The sequence below is a fragment of the Thamnophis sirtalis genome, unplaced genomic scaffold (assembly GCF_051295495.1).
Source record: "Thamnophis sirtalis isolate CommonGarterSnake01/CBP01778 unplaced genomic scaffold, rThaSir2_p1.2 scaffold_6, whole genome shotgun sequence".
Taxonomy (NCBI): Eukaryota; Metazoa; Chordata; class Lepidosauria; order Squamata; family Natricidae; genus Thamnophis; species Thamnophis sirtalis.
This window is the reverse complement of record NW_028261386.1, coordinates 58503094-58521462: the sequence shown is the minus strand read 5'-3', so window position 1 is coordinate 58521462 and position 18369 is coordinate 58503094. Positions and strand designations below refer to the sequence as shown.

At 40.1% G+C, this 18369-nt stretch overlaps 1 protein-coding gene across 3 annotated transcripts; it reads left to right on the top strand.

Moving 5' to 3' along the window:
* The first annotated feature begins 357 nt into the window (after positions 1-357).
* Positions 358-15970, top strand: RNF8 (ring finger protein 8). 3 transcript variants are annotated; one of them, XM_014075362.2, is made up of 8 exons: positions 358-456; positions 1589-1717; positions 6242-6976; positions 9284-9346; positions 11751-11840; positions 12148-12255; positions 14385-14589; positions 15632-15970. In XM_014075362.2, exons 1-8 carry the CDS (start codon positions 430-432, stop codon positions 15838-15840), a joined length of 1566 nt encoding a protein of 521 aa, XP_013930837.1. In that variant the 5' UTR covers positions 358-429; the 3' UTR covers positions 15841-15970. The 3 variants fall into 3 exon arrangements, with proteins under 3 accessions (XP_013930837.1, XP_013930836.1, XP_013930838.1); XM_014075361.2 differs by having other exon boundaries at positions 358-505; XM_014075363.2 differs by having other exon boundaries at positions 358-505; positions 14385-14596; positions 15632-15810.
* The last annotated feature ends 2399 nt before the right edge of the window (positions 15971-18369 follow it).

Genomic DNA, 18369 nt, shown 5'->3' with positions numbered 1-18369 from the left:
TTCTTAAATCCACTCGAGGCGAAAAAAGTAAAAAAGTTCGTGATTGTTTGCAAAGCGTTATTGCGCCCAAAGACCAGCCGTTGTGGCAAAAATGCCCCCTTCCTCGTAAAAACGCAGCGCCCAATCAATCCTGCACAGGGGTCAATTGGGTTTGTGATACGGACTGACGAATCGGCTAAACGCAACAACAGCGCCCGCGGCTATCTCCGGTTATCGATTAGTCTGGCCTGCTACTTTTGCCACTTTGGGCGCCATCTTTGTGGGGGGCGTCTGAAGGCGGCAAGACGTTGATTTCTTTGCCCGACGTTAGGAGGAGCCGGCGTCCGTTCGGCTTCAAATCGAGCGATTGCTTCTGCCTGTAAGTGGCGCGGACCATGAAAAGATGGCGGAGTGTTTTGGCGGCGACGACCGGATTTCTCGTCCCTCAGGATGGCTGGGGCAAGCTTGGTGCCTCAGGCGAGTTGGCATGAATGAACAGTGGCTGCTGCTGGAGGATGGGAGCGAGGTGAGAGGGCCGAAGGCCTTTTCTCTCGAACAGGGCTTGAAGGGTCGAGGGAGGGACGGCGAAAAGAGGGAGAAAGCGCTCCTCCCGCGCCCCCTGGCGGCTGCTTAGGACCTACATTCGCGGGGTTCCTCTCCAGGGGTCTCCAACCTTGGCAAATTTAAGCCTGGCGGACTTCAACTCCCAGAATTCCCTAGCCAGCAAAGCTGGCTGGGGAATTCTGGGAGTTGACGTCCGCCAGGCTTAAAAGTTGCTAAGGTTGGAGACCCTTGTTCTATGCTCCCGGGAACCTGCCACCTTTTTTTTTTGTTTTTTAAATTAAGTGGTCCGCATTGAGGATCACACCGTGAAAACCCACTTGGCTGCGTTAAGTGAATTAACATTCTGGAACTGCCAGTGAGGATCTGGGGGTGGGGGACACCCCCCCCTCCGTGCCAGAGTAACCTATTTTTATGACAATGACTACTTTGGTGTAGAGTATTAAAGGAATGCTGCAGATAAGTGTTTTTGAAACTTGGCAACTTTTAAGATGAATGGACTTCCAACTTCCAGAATATCCCAAGCCAGCATACATGGGAGTTGAAACTTCACAACTTGAAGTTGTCAGGTTGTGAACTTAACAACTACTGGTTTCAAAAACAGCAGTCCAGGTGTAGTATCCTTGACTTCAGCAAACCTTTGGTAAGGTCTTTTGTCAATTACAGTGACCAAGTGCTCTTCATTATAAAGGACAGCTCTCTCTTATTTCGGAGAGCTGCCCTTTAAATTTATTTAATTACTTTCTTGGTCTCTGTCTTGGATTTTCCCTTATAAAGCAAAGTCTGAAGCATAAAAACATTACTTTAAAAAAAAATCCTCGTGAACAGCTTTCAGATTTGTCACACGCACCCTTTTTTTTAGCTTTGCCCTTTTAGTTTTTGTAAGAAAATATGTCACACTGCTCCTAACGTGTCCTTGTGGGTGGTAATGTATTTTTCAATGAAGTGAAAATATCCCGCATACTTAAAAAAAAAGTTGTCCCCTCCTGGCTTACAATAATTCATTAGATTACAATTTTAAAAACACCTTGTCTATTTCTTTGTTTAGGTAACTGTAGGTCGAGGAGGTGGTGTCACTTACCAGCTGACATCAAAATCCTGTCCACTGATGATCTCTCGGAATCATTGCATTTTCAAGCAAAATGCCAATGGCGAGTGGACTGTGATGGATAATAAGGTAAATTAATCAGAAAAAGTGAAAGATGCTGAATGTGGAAACCAGTTTGAAAAAATGAAATGGAAAGCCGTAAGTTTTAATAATAGAAATATATATTTATGTTGTAGGCAATTTTTGAAAATTAAGCAGTTTTTGGAACGTGGCCTGCTATGATAAAAAAACAACAACAGGTTCAGGAACTTTGTTTGTGAAAATGTTATCCAGAATGCAAGATTATTATGTTTTACAGTATACTTTAAATTTATCAACTGGATTGGGGATTGGCAAGATGACAAGGGCATTTTAAATTTCATCAATTTTAACTAGCATGGTCAATGATAACAGGCAACTGTAATCTGTTAACTTCTGAAGGGCTATTCATAGCTCACTTCTTAGCTGAAGAATTTATTTATTTATTTATTTGTTAAATTTATAGGCTGCCCAACCCCGGAGGACTCCGGGCGGCTTACAAAGAAAGAAAAAAGAAAAGCAAAATAAAGAATAATTTAAAATTCCCAACACGCATACATTTCTGATCGGGGCTGGACCTTAACAATAAGGTCAACAGCCCCAGGCCTGCCGGAACAGCCAGGTTTTAACAGCTTTTCTGAAGGCCATGAGAGTGGGTAAGGTCCGGACCTCTGGGGGTAGCTGGTTCCACAGGGTTGGAGCAGCCACAGAGAAGGCTCTCCTCCGGGGGCCCGCCAGCTGACATTGTCCGGCTGACGGCATCCGAAGGAGGCCCACCCTGTGGGATCTTATCGGCTGTTGGGTGGTGTGTGGCAGTAGGCGGTCTCGCAGATACGCTGGTCCTGAGCCGTGTAGGGCTTTAAAGGTGATAACCAACACCTTGAATTGCATCCGGAGACCAATTGGCAGCCAGTGCAGCTCGCGGAGGACAGGTGTAATATGGGTGTATCTCAGTACACCCAAAATTGCTCGCGCGGCTGCATTCTGGACTAGCTATAGTCTCCGAACGCTTTTCAAGGGTAGCCCCATGTAGAGCACATTGCAATAATCCAGCCTTGAGGTGACAAGGGCGTGAGTGACCGTTTGAAGTGCCCCCCGGTCTAAGTAGGGCTGCAATTGGTGTACCAGGCGAACCTGGGCAAAGGCCCCCCCCTGGTCACAGCTGACAGATGGTGTTCCAGTGTCAGCTGTGAATCCAGGAGGACCCCCAAATTGCGGGCCCTCTCTGTGGGGTGTAAGTCTTCACCCCCCCCAGGATCAAGGGCGGACTGTCTGAACTGACCTTCGGGGGTAACATCCAAAGCCACTCGGTCTTATTGGGATTGAGCACCAATTTGTTCATCTCCATCCAGATCCTGACAGCTTCCAGGCATCGGCACATCACGTCCGCCACTACACTGAGCTGGCAAGGGGCAGATAGATACAATTGCGTATCATTTGCATATTGATAGTATTTTATCCCGTGCCGTCGTATGATCTCACCCAGTGGTTTCATGTAGATGTTAAATAGGAGGGGAGACAGGACCGAACCCTGCAGCACCCCACAATTGAGGGGCCTAGGGGTCGACCTCTGTCCCCCGACCAACACCGACTGCGACCTACCGGAGAGGTAAGAGGAGAACCACCGTAAAACGGTGCCTCCCACTCCCACCTCCTCCAGACGTCACAGAAGGATACAATGGTCGAATTGATGAAGATATTCAATGGACAATAAAGGTTGATGTGATTGGAAGGCCCCTTATCACTTAATTTCCCTCAGCTGACATGATTAATTTCAGGTTGTGCACGAGACCCCTGTTGCCTTAAAAAATTTTGGGAACAATGCAGGGGAATTGGGAAGGTCTAATGCATAAGAGATTATTCCTAGCTTATGTCATGTTTTATCTAGTGCAATTCTTTAAATAATCCTGCGTAAGCAGTTTTTCCCCTCAGAGCTTGGGCATTCTGGTATGGATACTTTCCCCTCTTCCCCCCCCCCCCCCCAAAAAAAAGCAGAGATAGAAAGACAAAATGTTGGTTCCTGTGAAAGAAGACAGCTCTCTTTTCCAGTTCAAACCCTGCCTTGGCCCAGATGCCACAAATGGCTGAGTGCTCTTCCAGCTATTTGCATGCCCGGGATCATGACAATAGCGTATTTTCTGCTGATTTCTTTTCTTTTGCTTGGTATTCACCTTGCTTTTGGGAAGTCTCTAATCCCCAGTAGCTTCATTTCCTCAGATTCCCAAGGAAAAGGAAATGGGGCTTCTAATTGGGCTGCGGTTCTAATGGAGCTGACTTACCATTAAAAGAAGTACTCTCTTACCAATGGTAATTGGGACCAGAGCTTTGTTGTTAAGCAGCACGGTTGTAAGGCACAATGCCACATGACTGTGCCAACTTATGATGGCAGTTCTGGCAGCCCCACTTACTGGTGTTAGGTAAATCCTGCATGGCTACAGCATCCAATGGTCACCAGTATTTGTGCCCTACTAGCTTCCCCATTGACTTTGCTTGTTGGAAATGGGAATGAAGGTCGCAAATGGTGATCATGTTGCATTGCAGAGGATGCTGCAATGTTGTAACTGCAGTCCAGTTGCCCAGTGCCCAAATCATGACCATATGACTGTGGAGATGCTGCAGTGACTGCAGCTATGAGGACCCATTGTAAGTATCCCTTACTGTCATAACTTCAAGTGATTGCTGAACTAGTGGATGTTAAATAACTACCTGTATTAATGCCACAGGAGAAACAGAAAAGGCATAAAGTGTGGGCCAATCAGAAAGAAATGTGAATTGTTCATTGATGAGGGAGGAAGAGGACTAATAGCCAATCTTTGAATCCATCATTTTCTTCTGGAAAATAGATTTTATCCTAGTTCTCATGAAATTCTGTAGGATCTTAGGATGGAAAGATGCAGGTCTCCTAGTCTTATACCAGGTCTTGTATTAGTGATCTACTTGGGGGCTAGTTAATTCTGTCCCTTGAGCCTTCCCTTTTCCAAAGTATTCAAGAAACGTCTTGAGGCTAAGATGCTTCAAAGGCTCTAGGAAGGGGATTCTCTCTGACAAACCCAATATGTTATTTGAGGCAATCTTAGATCTGTCTTATGGTTTAGGATAAATCAGAAATGTGGTTTATTGTGATACAGGTAGCTCTCATAAAGAGACCACCTTGTTTTGCAACCATTTGCAGTTACGACTACCTGTATATGAATCTGGTCTTTAGGAGATTTTCCCCCCTCCCCCAAATTATTGTGGCAGTACCATATTTTTTTCCATATAAAAGAGCATATTTTAAATCATAAACAATAAAAACTATCCATGCATGGTTTGACAGAATATTATACTAAACATTACAGTGAAGGCAATAAAATAAAAACATACAGTGGGATGAAGTGTTTTGATTTCACTAATAAATTTTGGCCACTTCCTGTTGAAGTGGGTGTGGAGTTTTCCTGAATACTATTTTGTATTATAAGTTGCCTTGGCACTTTGATATCTACAACAGGTATTCTATAATCTTAAAAGATTTATAATAAACAGAATGATTTTTTAAAAAGAAATTATTTTGTCATCCATTAAATTAAATCAGCCAACAGCAATAGTTTTTTCCAGATAATGGAAGTAATTGGACAGCCAATCTACTGTAGAGGTGGTGACTCTAGGAACAATTAATTACAATTTGCTTTGCTGGGCTTCTACTTTCCATTAAGTACTACTTCAACCCAAGTAATTAATGTTTTGCTGCGTTCACACTGCCTAGAATATTTGTTGGCTAGTGGCTTTTTGCTTAGCTCCAGATATTATATAACAAGCATTTGTAAGCACTAGACTGTTTTTGAAACTGTCTTGCAGAAATTTGCTAGAAAAAAATTAATTATCTCTGAGCTAATGTTCAGTTATTTTATAGGTTATAAAACAATATACAGTATTCTGAAAGCAATCTCTGTAACTGTGATGTTATGGTAGACAGAAGTCACGTCTACATATTAGAAGCATCCTATGTATAGAATCAAACTTGTAAATTAACTGTATTTTATTTTGCAGTGAAGATGCCCACATGATAACACTGCATCTTCTGAAGCCGCACTTATTGGGAGTGGGAATGATCCAGTGTGATTTGCTTGACCAAGTAGTTAAGATTCCCAAGAAGTCAAAAGCAATAGCTGTTAGAATAGCTTGCATTACGTAATCAGAATTTAATGCCTGGTTTTTTTTGAGATTTCAATCTTGGTAGCAGATTTCTGTTTAGGCCCTTTCGCTTCTAATAGAGGTGTACAGTATGGACAACTCGCCACAGCCAACTTATTATGAACTCACCATGGCCTACTTGCTGTGGCCAATTTATCAAGTTGGCTGTGGTGAATTGTCATAAACTCATAGAACAGTATTATATTGCATCTGGTTATTAATTAGCTAATTAGAAGCCAAGCTAAATAAATTACTTTTTTTAAACAAATAAATACATTCCTTAATAGCCATATTAAATCTGCTTATCCATTGGATCACTTTTTTTCTTCCTTTTCTTTTCTTTGTTTTCCCCCATAAAGTTTCCATAGCTTTTTAAAAAAATATGTTTGTTTTTAATTTCTATAGAGCCTAAATGGTGTCTGGCTGAACTGTGAACGCATTGACCCTTCAAGGGCCTATATTTTACAAGAGGGGGACTTTATCCAATTAGGTGTGCCTTTAAAACACAAAGAAACTGCCGAGTATGAATATACACTGATAAAGGAAGAAAGGAAGATAATTAGCCCATTTTTGGCACTGAAAAATGACCAGGTGACAGAAAAAGTAAAGGACAGAAGTAAACGTAAAATTAGCTTGGAGGAATCGGAGACATCTGGAGCCGAAGGGCCTTCCCATTCTAGATCCAAGAGAGATCGAGTATCCTCGGATAATGACTCTTTGGGAAAATCTCAGGAAGGCAGTACAGATCTGTCTAAACCACCAACGGAAAACACAGAAACCATAGTACTACTGTCGTCAAAACCAAGTAAAAAGGAGAAGAAGAAAAACCACTGTAACTCTGTTCAGCCTGATCAAGTATTTCTCATCTCTAAGGAACAAAAAACACCAAGTCTGGAACAGTCTTGGAACAGTTTAGAACAAGTAATAAAAACTCTGGAAGGCATGACAAAGCTCAAAGCCAAAGTGCAGGAGAAGCAGACAGCAGTCTTGACTGTAAAACAAAAACCCAAATTTGCTCCAAAAGAGATTCAGGTATTGGAGCAGGAGCTGCAACAACTGCAAGAACAGTTATGTACCGAGCAGCAGCAACAGCAGCAACAAGTGGAACAGTTGGAGAAAACTTTCTGTAATGAACTACAGGTAGGGATAACCATGATAAGCTTTCATTTATCTTTTAAAATAGTCAAGCTTTTAGGATAAACCGAAACTAAGGGATGGAGGGTGGGGGCAATGTAATGTACTTGGAAATGCCAATATTTGGGGTAAAGTAGTAGTCTAATAAAAGTAACATTTGTGGACTTCTGAAAAAGGTAACTTTTTGGTAAATTTAGCTGCGTCATATAATTTTTAACTTTTTAAACCTATTTTATGCATAACCTGCTGTCTTTTGTAGTGCAGTAGCAGCACTTCATTCAAAGAAAGGATACATCCTTTGGCTTCCTAAAAAATGATCATCCCTAACACGAATGAACAGAGGGAGGGGAAGGTCAGCTTTTTCAATATTGGCAAATCTTTTCAGATTTTTAGTCACCATCACCCAATTTCAGTGATCTTCTCCTTTCTCCACAGAACTTGAAAATGTGAAAGGTTTCCTCTCTCCATAGGTTTTCCAAATTTCAGTCTTGGGCAATATGACAATTCTAGGGAATTTTAGAATGTTTATTTTTTTAAAATTACAATTTGAAGGACTAATGTGTGCCACTGTGGGAAATGATGTAGTTCCCTGGGATGTTTTTCAAGAATAAAACAGCATTTTTATTCTTTATTCTTTATCTTTTATTCTTGTTTAAAATACAGTTTTCAATTACAAAGGATCCTCCATTAAGATAAAAGAGTAATTTCATTTGATGAAAAATAAATATTTAATATTCATGGAATATATATTCTGACTAGTTGTACCTGGCAACGCGTTGCTGTGGCCCAGTCTGGCCATAGTGGGGCAGCGGGTGGGTGCTGCCGTTGGTCAGGACTCGGGGCTGCTGGGCCGGGCGAGGCTGGTTGGGGGAGATGGCGCTGGGGCTGACGGCCTCATGGAAGTTGTTGAGCATCTTGGAGGAGCTGCGCTTGGGCTCCCCCAAGTTGATGGCCTGGGAGAGTGAGACGTCCAGGATCTCGGAGGAGGAGAAGTCCTTGATGTGCCGCCTCACGGGGTACCCAGGGGCTGCCCCAGCCCCGCTGCACCTCAGGCTGATACCGCCGCTGCCCGTCGGAGCCGCCTTGGCGAGGCCGTAGCTGGGCGCGCATGGCCAGCCAGGCTGAGGAGACGCTCCGCCGCCTCCTCCTGGGCTGGCCGGGGGTAGGCCGGTTTAAGGGCGGGGGAGGCAGCCGAGGGATGGCGCAAGTGACGCCCTGCTGCAGACAGCAAAGGCCCGGCGGGAGGGGAGGGGAGGGGGGAGGCCGAAGGGCTTCAGCTCCCCTTGGCGGAAATGGCCGAAGCTCGTCAGAGGAGGGGAGGAAAGGGTAAAGGGTGCGGCCGCAGCCCAGCCACACACATAAAGGGACCGTCGGGATGAAGCTGGAGAGAGGCCGAACTGTTCTGAATATACTATGCTCACTAAATGAACCCTATGGTAAACGACACAGCTCAATTCCAAAGCAATGTCACACGAAATAATTAAATCAAAATGAAAATAAATTGAAATCTATGAAAATTCAATATAACAATGCAATCGGAAACATTGAAATGGAATCATGAAATATTTAGTATAGCGTGTGTTGCTTTTACGTCCACCAGATGGCGCTGGTTTTCAAAAAAAGCATGTTTTTACAGAAAATTATGTTTTTACCTGTCACAGGTGTGACATCTATGTAATATACGTATATAAAAACATTCGCGTATTCGAATGCAACGTTCGGAGAACTTTTGGAGATTAGCGATTTTGAACAAACAACCATTACATTTTCATTTATATAGATTACTGGTTCTAGTTCTCCAGACCTGTTATTCTTTGGGGAGATATTTTGTAACATATTTTAAGTTGCATGTTTTCACTCAACAAAACTTTTGGAAAAGGTAACATATTAATATAGAAAATTCAATAACAGCTATTAGGTTCAAGTGTTTTTAGGTGAAGGTGTTTTTTCTTCTTCTGGTATGATAAGCATTGATGTTTCACTGCTTTAAATTTGTTATTTGGTGAGTGGAAGAGAGAGGGTTACCCTAGAAGAGAACAAAAGAACATTTTAAACATTCAACAATAGAAGTATTGATGTTAAAAGTACAGTATAATGTTTAGCAGGATATACTTTTCATTGACAAAAGTGAAGATGATTTTTCAGGATTTATTTTTATTTTAACATTTCAGTTTTCACAACCAGTAATTGTCCTCTGCTGCATTTTCTTTTAAGTGTATGGCGAAAAAACTTTGTACATGATATCCAGCAAACTGACATTTATTTTCTTAATATTTTTTTTCTGCTCGTGATTCATATCCTGTTATTATGTAGACAACAAACGAAGAACATGGAGAAGATAGACTGAAGGACCAACTTGCTCAGGTTTTATTACAGGTAATTTTAGAAATTTTAATGTTTTTAATCACTTAAACAAGAAAACTTAGTTATTAGTTTCATACAAATCTCTTCGTTTCCCCATGGAGTTGGTTTTACACTGCTCTATTTTATGTTGTTTATCCTCTCTGTGTTCACTCAGGATTTTACTTTTTTGTTCCCAGCTTCATCTTTTTCTTGGGCCAACCTGACTTTGGCATTCCTATGCTATTTGTATTCTTAAAAGACTTTATTTTTGCCTTATTTACATAAAAATATCTCCACCACATGATTATAGGCCTTACTTTGTTGGTCAAAAATTGAGAACACAGCTAAAAATCTTTGTTTGGCCACAAATTCAGTTCTGAAGCTGTGGTCACTTAGAGTTCCTCCAGGGAGGGACTGCAGCATGTTTAATTGCTCCGTAGTTGCAGTTGCTTTGTCCACTTGATGTCCAGACCAATTATCTTGCCCTACTAAAAAAGCTAGTTCCTGATAGCTGTAATTCTGCGTTGACAGTTTTAATACTATTGTATTTCATAGACCTGTCAACAAGTTGCCAATTTTGCATTGTTTTGACAACCTACATGATACTTGTCCAGAATTCATCCTATTTTGTTTTTTATATTTGTTTCTTTTCCATCTCCATATTGCCTCCTGTTCAGGGGTGGTATTCACTTACCTTCCCTACTGGTTTGCAAATGTAAGTGCATGTACACAGCCTTCCGCGCATGCACTTTTGGCGAAAAAAGGGCCTAAATGGGATGCCGTAGAGTCGGGGCGGGTGGGCGTGGCCACTCGCGATTTCCGCTACCGGTTCAGGCAAACTGATCTCAACTGGTAGAATACCCACCTGTACTGTTGTTTCTTATCAAGTTTGTTTTTCCCCCCCCTGAAGTTTATATAATTCAGAGATAACGGAGATGTGACCACTGAAAAATTGCTAGGACATTAGTTGTGTATCTTGATGTAGTGGAAGTCATTATAGTGTTGGCTTCTCCTATGAGATAAAGGTAGCCAACTTCTTGTTTTGAGGGAATTGTTCTTGGTTACCATTTATATTTTATTTATTCATCTTTTAACAACATTTTACACTATGCTTCAGCCATCAAGTCCCAGTAATGTTAATGCCAGAACTGTGCCAAGTTATTGAAATAAAAAATAAGAGTTCTTAAATAAAGAATATGTATGCATATATGTATGTACTGTGTTTCCCTGAAAATAACACAGGGTCTTATTTTCTTTTGACCCCAAAAATAAGCGCTTGGCCTTATTTTCGGGGAGGTCTTATTATTTTTGAGGTGCAGGAGGCGGCAAGTGTGGTCACTGCATGGCTGCTGCTGTGTTGCAGTATTTTCAGGGAAGCCCATTTCAGCTTATTACCTGGGGAGGTCTTATTTATGGGGAAACAGGCTATCGTAAGTATGTAGTAGTGGTGCTAAGGATGGTCTCTTGCTTTGCTTGCTGCTTTTTCCTTTTCTCTTTCAGAGATTGTTTTCATTGGTGATTTGAGAGGGTGGGAGGGCACTAGTCCAAGCTGATGAACCACCAGCAGCAGAAGACAGCAATGAAGACAGTTTACTTATATATCAAATGTATATACAGGTAGTCCTTGACTTATGACCTCAGTTGAGCCCAACATTTATGTTGCTAAGCGAGACATTTGCTCAGTGAATGTTGTCCCACTTTACAACCTTTCTTGCCACAGTTGTTAAGTGAATCAGTGCAGTTGTTAAGTTAACATGGCTGTTAAATGAATCTGGCTTCCCCATTGACTTTGCTTGCCAGAAGGTCGTAAAAATGGATCACATGACCCTGGGCCACTGCAGCCGTCATAAATATGAATCAGTTACCAAGCATCCAAATTTTTAGCACGTGACAATGGGGGTGCTGCACTGCTCAAAAGTGTGGGAAAATGGTCATTAGCCACTTTTTTTCAGTGCTATTGTAACTTTGGTCACTAAATGAATTGTTGTAAGTCGAGGACTACCTGTATTTCTTTAATATATTGTATATGTGTACCTGCATTATAGATACCCATTCAGCAGCAGCTGCAGGGATGGGGGCAAAGAAGGCAGAATGATGAAAACAATGCCGTGATGTAGGACCCAGTGCTTTTGTGTGCGTCTTGTGACATTACATGCATATACAAAAGGGTGGAATTTGCAACACAACAATGCAATACTGTTTTCATCATTTTGTCTGCTGCGTATTTTTAAAGTTAATAGCTCTGTGTTATCTTAGGCTTCTACTTTTTTTAGTGTTTTATGGTTTGATAATCGTGTATAGGCAAATATTTGTACGTTTTATGGAACACATTCTGAAGAATAGTATTTCCGTGGCAACCAGCCTCAAAGATATTAATTTTAATGCAGCATATCAAATTATTTTGCCGAAACTGTTTTTGTTTGCTTTTAATTTTTAGCATCAGGCCCTGATGGAAGAACTGAATCGTAATAAGAAAGATTTTGAAGAAATAATTAAAGCCAAGGATAGGGAATTGAAAGAAACCAAGGTATGAATAGACCCTATGAACCTATGGAAAAATGGATAGTGCAGACATTCTACAATCCTCTTAAGTGTCTATAAAATTTCTTCAGGAAGCTCCTGTCTTCCTTTCCACCGATACAGTGTAAACTGCCCTCTTTTTTTCCTTTTTATGTTTAAATATGATTGTGGATTGAAAAGCAGCATTTTAATTAATCATATAGGCAAAATTTGTATTTCTCAGTACACAATACTTCATCGTAAGAAGCATGTTGTCCCTTTCCTAGCTTCAGCAATTGTATTCCTAGTGTTTTTGTGTTCTGTCTTGGCCATAGGAGGAGAAGGAGAAAGCAAGAGCACAAAAAGAGGAGGCACTGAACCAGATGAACGATGTATTGGAGAATGAGCTGCAGTGTACAATTTGCTCTGAACACTTTATTGAGGTAAAATAAGTAGTATTGTTTGGTTCAAAAGAGAACATTTTAGAGGAAAGTGCAAGTTTGTTCTTCATATTTTCATGAAAACCGAGGGGGAAGCTTAAAGCGTCCCTGTGAGGAAAGCTTAAATGAGACACCAAAGATCTTATAAAAAGGATTTTAAAAAATGTAATCTAGAACTGCTGGAGCAATGAAAAAGTAAATTGAGGCAAACATGAGAATACCAGAAATAGATAATGTTTTTCTGAGGTGCCTCCCTTTGCTTTGCCCCATTTTTCCAGGTTAGAGACACAGATACTTGTGAGAGTGTGTTTTCAGGTGATGGCATACAAAATGTTGAATCTCCATGTGCCCACTGCTATACCTTATTGTACAATATAAAAGCAAATAAAAAATAAAACTGCATATCAACAAGGCATAATGTAATATATTATTGCCACAGCCAGGAGATGGACTTTAACCCACTTCAAGGACCCCAGCCTGGGGAAAATGCCAAGATTTTAAGGTCTTTACAAAAGATCTACAAGGATGGGGTCAGAGGTGGTATTCAGCAGGTTCTGAGCAGTTCTGGAGAACTGGTAAATGCCACCTCTGACTGGTTCCACCCCATCTATTCTCTGACTCCCGAATCCCAGCTGATCGGGAGGGAATGGGGATTTTGCAGTATCCTTCCCGTTACACCCACCAAGCCACACCCACAGAACCATTAGTAAAAATGTTTGAATTGCACCACTGATGGGGCTAATATTAATCTCAAGGAGGAGGATGTTCCAAAGGGCAGATGTCACAGCAGAGAAGGCTCTCCTCCTGGGCCCAGCCAGTTAATAGTATGCCTTTCCTGCCAGCTCTGGCAGGACAGGTAGAAACAATTAGGGAGAGATGGTTCCACAAGTAACCTGTTCTAAGCCATGAGAGGCTTTAAAGGTGACAACCAGCATCTTCAATTGCACCCGGAAGCATACCAGAAGCCAATGCAGCTTGTGGAGCAGTGGTATCACATGTGCCGATTGACTGGAACCAGCAACCGCCCATGTTGCTGCATTTTGCACAAACTGAAGTCGAAGCATCCAAATACTCTTTAAGGGCAGCTCCATGTAAAGTGAATTGCAATAGTCAGATCTGGAGGTTATAAGAGCATGAGCGGCTGTGATTAGGGTCCCTTAGTCCAGGACAGGAGCAACTAACACCCAACCCTAAGCTGTGCAAATATCTTCCTAGCCACGGCTGCCATCTGCAGGAGCCATGAGTCCAGGAGGATCCCAGATTGCAACAGTGGATCTGTCTGGGCAATGCCACCCATCCAAACCCAAAGTTGGAAGATCCCTGGAACCAGAAGGTCCAAAAACATAGTCCTAGTTGATCTTGCTTGGATTGAAGGAAAGCCTGCTGTGCCTGATCCAGGCCCCCAGCGCTTCAAGAATCTCTTAGAGAGTAAATCAACTAAACCAGGAGTGATTTAACACTATAGAACACTTTTTATGTATTTACATTTTTTTTATTTGAAGTTTTGTTTTTTCTTCAAATGATTCAAAATATAACGCTAATATAAATGTAGATAGTACAGGTAGTCCTCAATTTACAACCACAATTCAGCCCAAAATTTATGTTGTTATGTGAGAAATTTGTTAAATGAGTTTTACTCCATTTTACAACTTTCCTTTCCACATTTGTTAAGCGAATCACTGTAGTTGTTAAATTAACAACATGGTTGTTAAGTGAATCCTGTTTCCCCATTGACTTTGCTTGTGAGAAGGTTGCAAAAGGTGATCACCTGAACCCAGGGCACTGCAACCGTCATAAATGTGAGTCAGTGGTCAAGCATTCCGAATGTAAATCACATGACCATGGGGATGCTGCTGTCGTCACAAGTGTGAAAAAATGGTCCTAAGTCACCTTTTTCAATGCCATTGTAACTTTGGTCACTAAACGAACTGTTGTAAGTCGAGGACCACCTGCACTATGGAGGAAATGTAACAAAATCTGTTATACTGCACAGTGGAAATATGCAGAATAACCTTGGAAAGTGCCAGGTTTATGTTTCTCTTTTATACAATTAATTCTTCCCCGAGAAACTGATGAGCAAAAGAAGGACCTTCTATCAAGTGGCCCTTTTTTTTCACTCTTTTTTTTAATAGGCAGTCACTCTGAACTGTGCTCATAGCTTCTGCTCCTATTGCATTGATGAATGGATGAAACGTAAGGTGGAGTGTCCGATATGTAGAGGGACAATATTATCCAAGACTCGGTCGCTGGTTCTAGACAACTGTATTGACCGGATGGTGGAAAACTTGGATGCTGAGACAAGGCACCGTCGCCTGTCCCTTATCCAAGAGAGAAAAGGTGAGAGGTGGGTCCTCCCTTCCTAGCAGTTGAAACGTATCTGTCAATAGCTTCTTTTAGGGAGTAATTTAGAAATGCATCGATAGTAAGCTTATCATACTTCTAGAACTTAATTTTATTCATGATGAAATCGCTTATCTGCATTTCTACTATAGCTTTAGGATTGAATTGTGCTCAAATTTGAAAAGAGAACAATACAGAAAATTTGTCAGATATTTTACAAGTTGTACAATTGCAAAGCTTCCCAGAATGTTTAAGAAAATAGGTGTGAAATAGATTAACTCCCTATTTAATCCACATTGCTTAATACATGTGTTTTAATACGTATGTTTGTTTATTTGTTTGTTTGTATCTCACTTTCTTCCATTATGGAAATAGAACCATAAATACTGTTACATTCATTAGGATATAAAATGGTATTATCTACGGTATCAGCCGTAGGTAATAAAATATTAAAATTAGAGCAAACCCATATGAATTTACATAGAAACAGGAAACCTGTGCGTATCTGAATAAGTTTATTCATGAGATTAATAGATTTCTACTCTGTATGTCTATATCTGACTTGAAATCATGGTCTTCCCCACCTTATCTTACACATTTATATATCTATTACCAGTGGTTCTCAATCTCTGATCCGCAGATCCCTATGGAGAGTGGGGGGAGGCTTGTCGTTACAAGGGATTTGAAGAAATGTTATGATTTAAATCTTGATTTAAGTCTTGGGGTCTATAGCAATAGTCTGTGGTCACAAAAGATGTTTAAAGGGAATACCAGGTGAAGAAAATGTTAAGAATCACTGGCCTGTGACTAATTATGGAAGTTCTCCAGTTGGTATCTCCACAACATTAATATAAGACTGCTGCTGATGAAATGGCCTTGTGCATTACATATTTTTGTATGTAATCTTTTGACAGAGATTTATTTGAAATAAGTTTATTAAAATTATATATAACTTTTGTATATTATGGCATCTGTATCAGCCTACGTCACACAAACATTGCATACACTAATTACTGTATTTTTGTGTGTTTAATTGCAGGAAAGCAGATTGTTCCACCAAGCCCACCATCAGACAGTGAGAGCAGTAGTCTTACCTCTTCTTCAGACAGTGAGAGCAGTAGTCTTACCTCAACATTAGATAGTGAGAGCAGTAGCCTTCCATCTATGCATTCCCTTAGTAGCACTTTCACAAGCAGCTCTGAAAGTGATGATTATGATGGTGACTCCGATAGTCCCCATTTGATATGAAAATCTGCTCTGCATGTGTGCAGCTTTTTGGAATCTCCTCAAGATGGTTTCTGTGGGGGGAAAAGGGTATTTGGAACAAAGAAGATGTCGAATTTTAAATTGTGGATTAAAGGAGCTTTGCAGGATCCTATTCTTTTCTTCATTGCATATATGGGTATCTTTACCCCCTCAAAAGTCCAAATTTTCAATTTTATGACTCACTTGTTACGCTGGACTCATGGTGTTTAAACCTTGTCTGTTCTTGCTATGAAAACTAGGGCTATGCAAACCTATTTGAAAGATGCCTCAGAGCATAGAAAAATGCATAATGAAAAAGTCTTGTTTGAATCAATGAAGCTGCTAATGTATTTTTCTCCAAATTCATGCTCTTCCTTTTCTACAGTCAAGTGAAAAGAGCAGGAACAGCTTCTACAGCAAACACATGAACTTGGCAAAACATAGCTGTTTATTGATTAGAAGAGTAGTGCTTCGTACATGCTTCTGTATGTTACGAAGCAGAATTTTTTAAAAGGTTTTCATAGCTTAAAAATTGTGGGTGAGAACGCACAAGCTTGAATATCACAAGGTTGAATTTTCTCTCAGTAACTTTAACATTGATAGTTGGTCAACTGAAGTATATACTACTATGTATCATTTGTGACAGCCATATATATATATATATATATATATATATATATATATATATATATATATATATATATATATATATATATATATATATATATATATATATATATATATATATATATATATATATATATATATATATATTCATAAGAAGAATAAGAATGGTAGCCTCAGTTATAATTTTAAAAAATGTTGAAGATAATTGTTAAAGTTTGCAGGAACTGCACTGTTTTTTCCATAAAAGGATCTAAATTGTTTTCGTCAATTTCTGTTGCCGGAATAGAATAAAATCAATCCAAAACTTTTTTTGGGGTGGGGGGTGGGGGTGGAGATAACTTACTCAGGATACCTTGAGACTAAAGTGAAGAAAATCACCTGAAAAAGCAGAATGGAGAAGGTGCATATCTGAACAAATGGAAGATCGCACAATACTACTGTTCTAGAATGTTATTGTCATAAGTGTACAACACCCATGTTCCAGGCTTTGCATTCAAACCATCAAGCAATTGACTATGCCTTATTTTTTGTTTTGGTACTACTTAAAAGACAATGTTTTATCTATTTATTAAGGTGAAAGATATAAAAAAGAATCTTTAATTTCTTTGTTTATGAATTTTTGTACAGTCAATTCAGTCTACCTATTTTAGTTTTAACAAGAATGATTAATTTTACATTTTAATAACTGGATTTTGCAAATGTAATTGTTAAACAACATTACAAGTAATTGTAAGCAGCCTTAATAGTTGTCAAAACATTACTGTAGCAAAACTCATATGTGACAAGATCCTATTCAGACTACTCAGCCCAGAATTTATTGGTGAAGTTACAGCCATGTGAAAAAAGTTAAGTACACCCCCACTGAAATGTTTGACCTTTTCAACATATTTCAACATTTGATCTTCATTTTAACAATATTGGTAAGGTAAGTAGACTTTACTTTTATCACCTCAAATACCTAAAACTAGACTGAGGTCCGCCACATCTGGTGCAAATAATTAGAATGTTGTTAGAGAAGATTTGGAAGGAGCCTGTCTTATTCAAACCTGAGACATTTGGTTTGCTTTACTCTTAGTTGCTGAAGTGTGTGGTATCATGGGCCTATATCAAAAGATGTCTCCAAGACTTTCAGAAAGAAAGAAATTGTCTATGACTTTAGGAAGCAATTTAGAAAGCTTGCCCCAAAATTGGATATTAATCATTCCACTGTATAAAAGATCATCTACAAATGGAGAATATTTCAAACAACTGCCAACTTGCCCAGGCCTGGCTGTCTCATCAAGTTCAGCCAAAGAGCAGAACACAAGTTGCTGAAGGAAGTTTCCAAGAATCCCAAAATTTCATAATGTAACCTATAAGTAGCTGCCGTTACTGCTGATATCAAAATGCACGAGCTGCACAAATTAGATCTATATGGAAGGTGTGTCAAGAGGAAAACTTTGCTGTTCAGCAAGAACATCAGGGCAAGACTAAAGTTTGCTCATGAACAGATTCTAGGCAAAGCCCAGATCTTCCGGAACAATGTCCTTTGGACAGAAGAGACAAAGATAGTTATTTGGCCACAGTACCAGAAAACATGTTTACTGAAAACCTAATATAATACCAGAAGAACCTGACACCAACTGTAAAGCATGATGGTGGAAATTAGGTTAAAGTTAGGGTGTGATTTGCTGCACTGGGTAGTTCATCATAGAATCTACTATGAATTCTTCATTGCGTCAGTGGGCGTTTAAGGCTAATGTAATGTTTGAAGCTTAAACCTCAACTAAAAGTGAACCTTGCAACATGTGAAGGAATAGCTGAGGGAAAAATAGAGGGTTCTATTTAGAGGGATGGTCAAGTCAAAAGCTGGACCTGGGGTGCTGTGGGGCAATTTGGAATGGCTGTGCATGAAAGAAACGCCTC

What these genes read in the sequence shown, in the direction of transcription:
- RNF8 (XM_014075361.2), top strand. Translation starts at nt 383, where the DNA reads ATGGCGGAGTGTTTTGGCGGCGACGACCGGATTTCTCGTCCCTCAGGA. An exon ending in TGCTGGAGGATGGGAGCGAG is followed by an intron (nt 506 to 1,588) that starts GTGAGAGGGCCG and finishes TTCTTTGTTTAG; the next exon opens with GTAACTGTAGGTCGAGGAGG. An exon ending in GCTCTGAACACTTTATTGAG is followed by an intron (nt 12,256 to 14,384) that starts GTAAAATAAGTA and finishes TTTTTTTAATAG; the next exon opens with GCAGTCACTCTGAACTGTGC.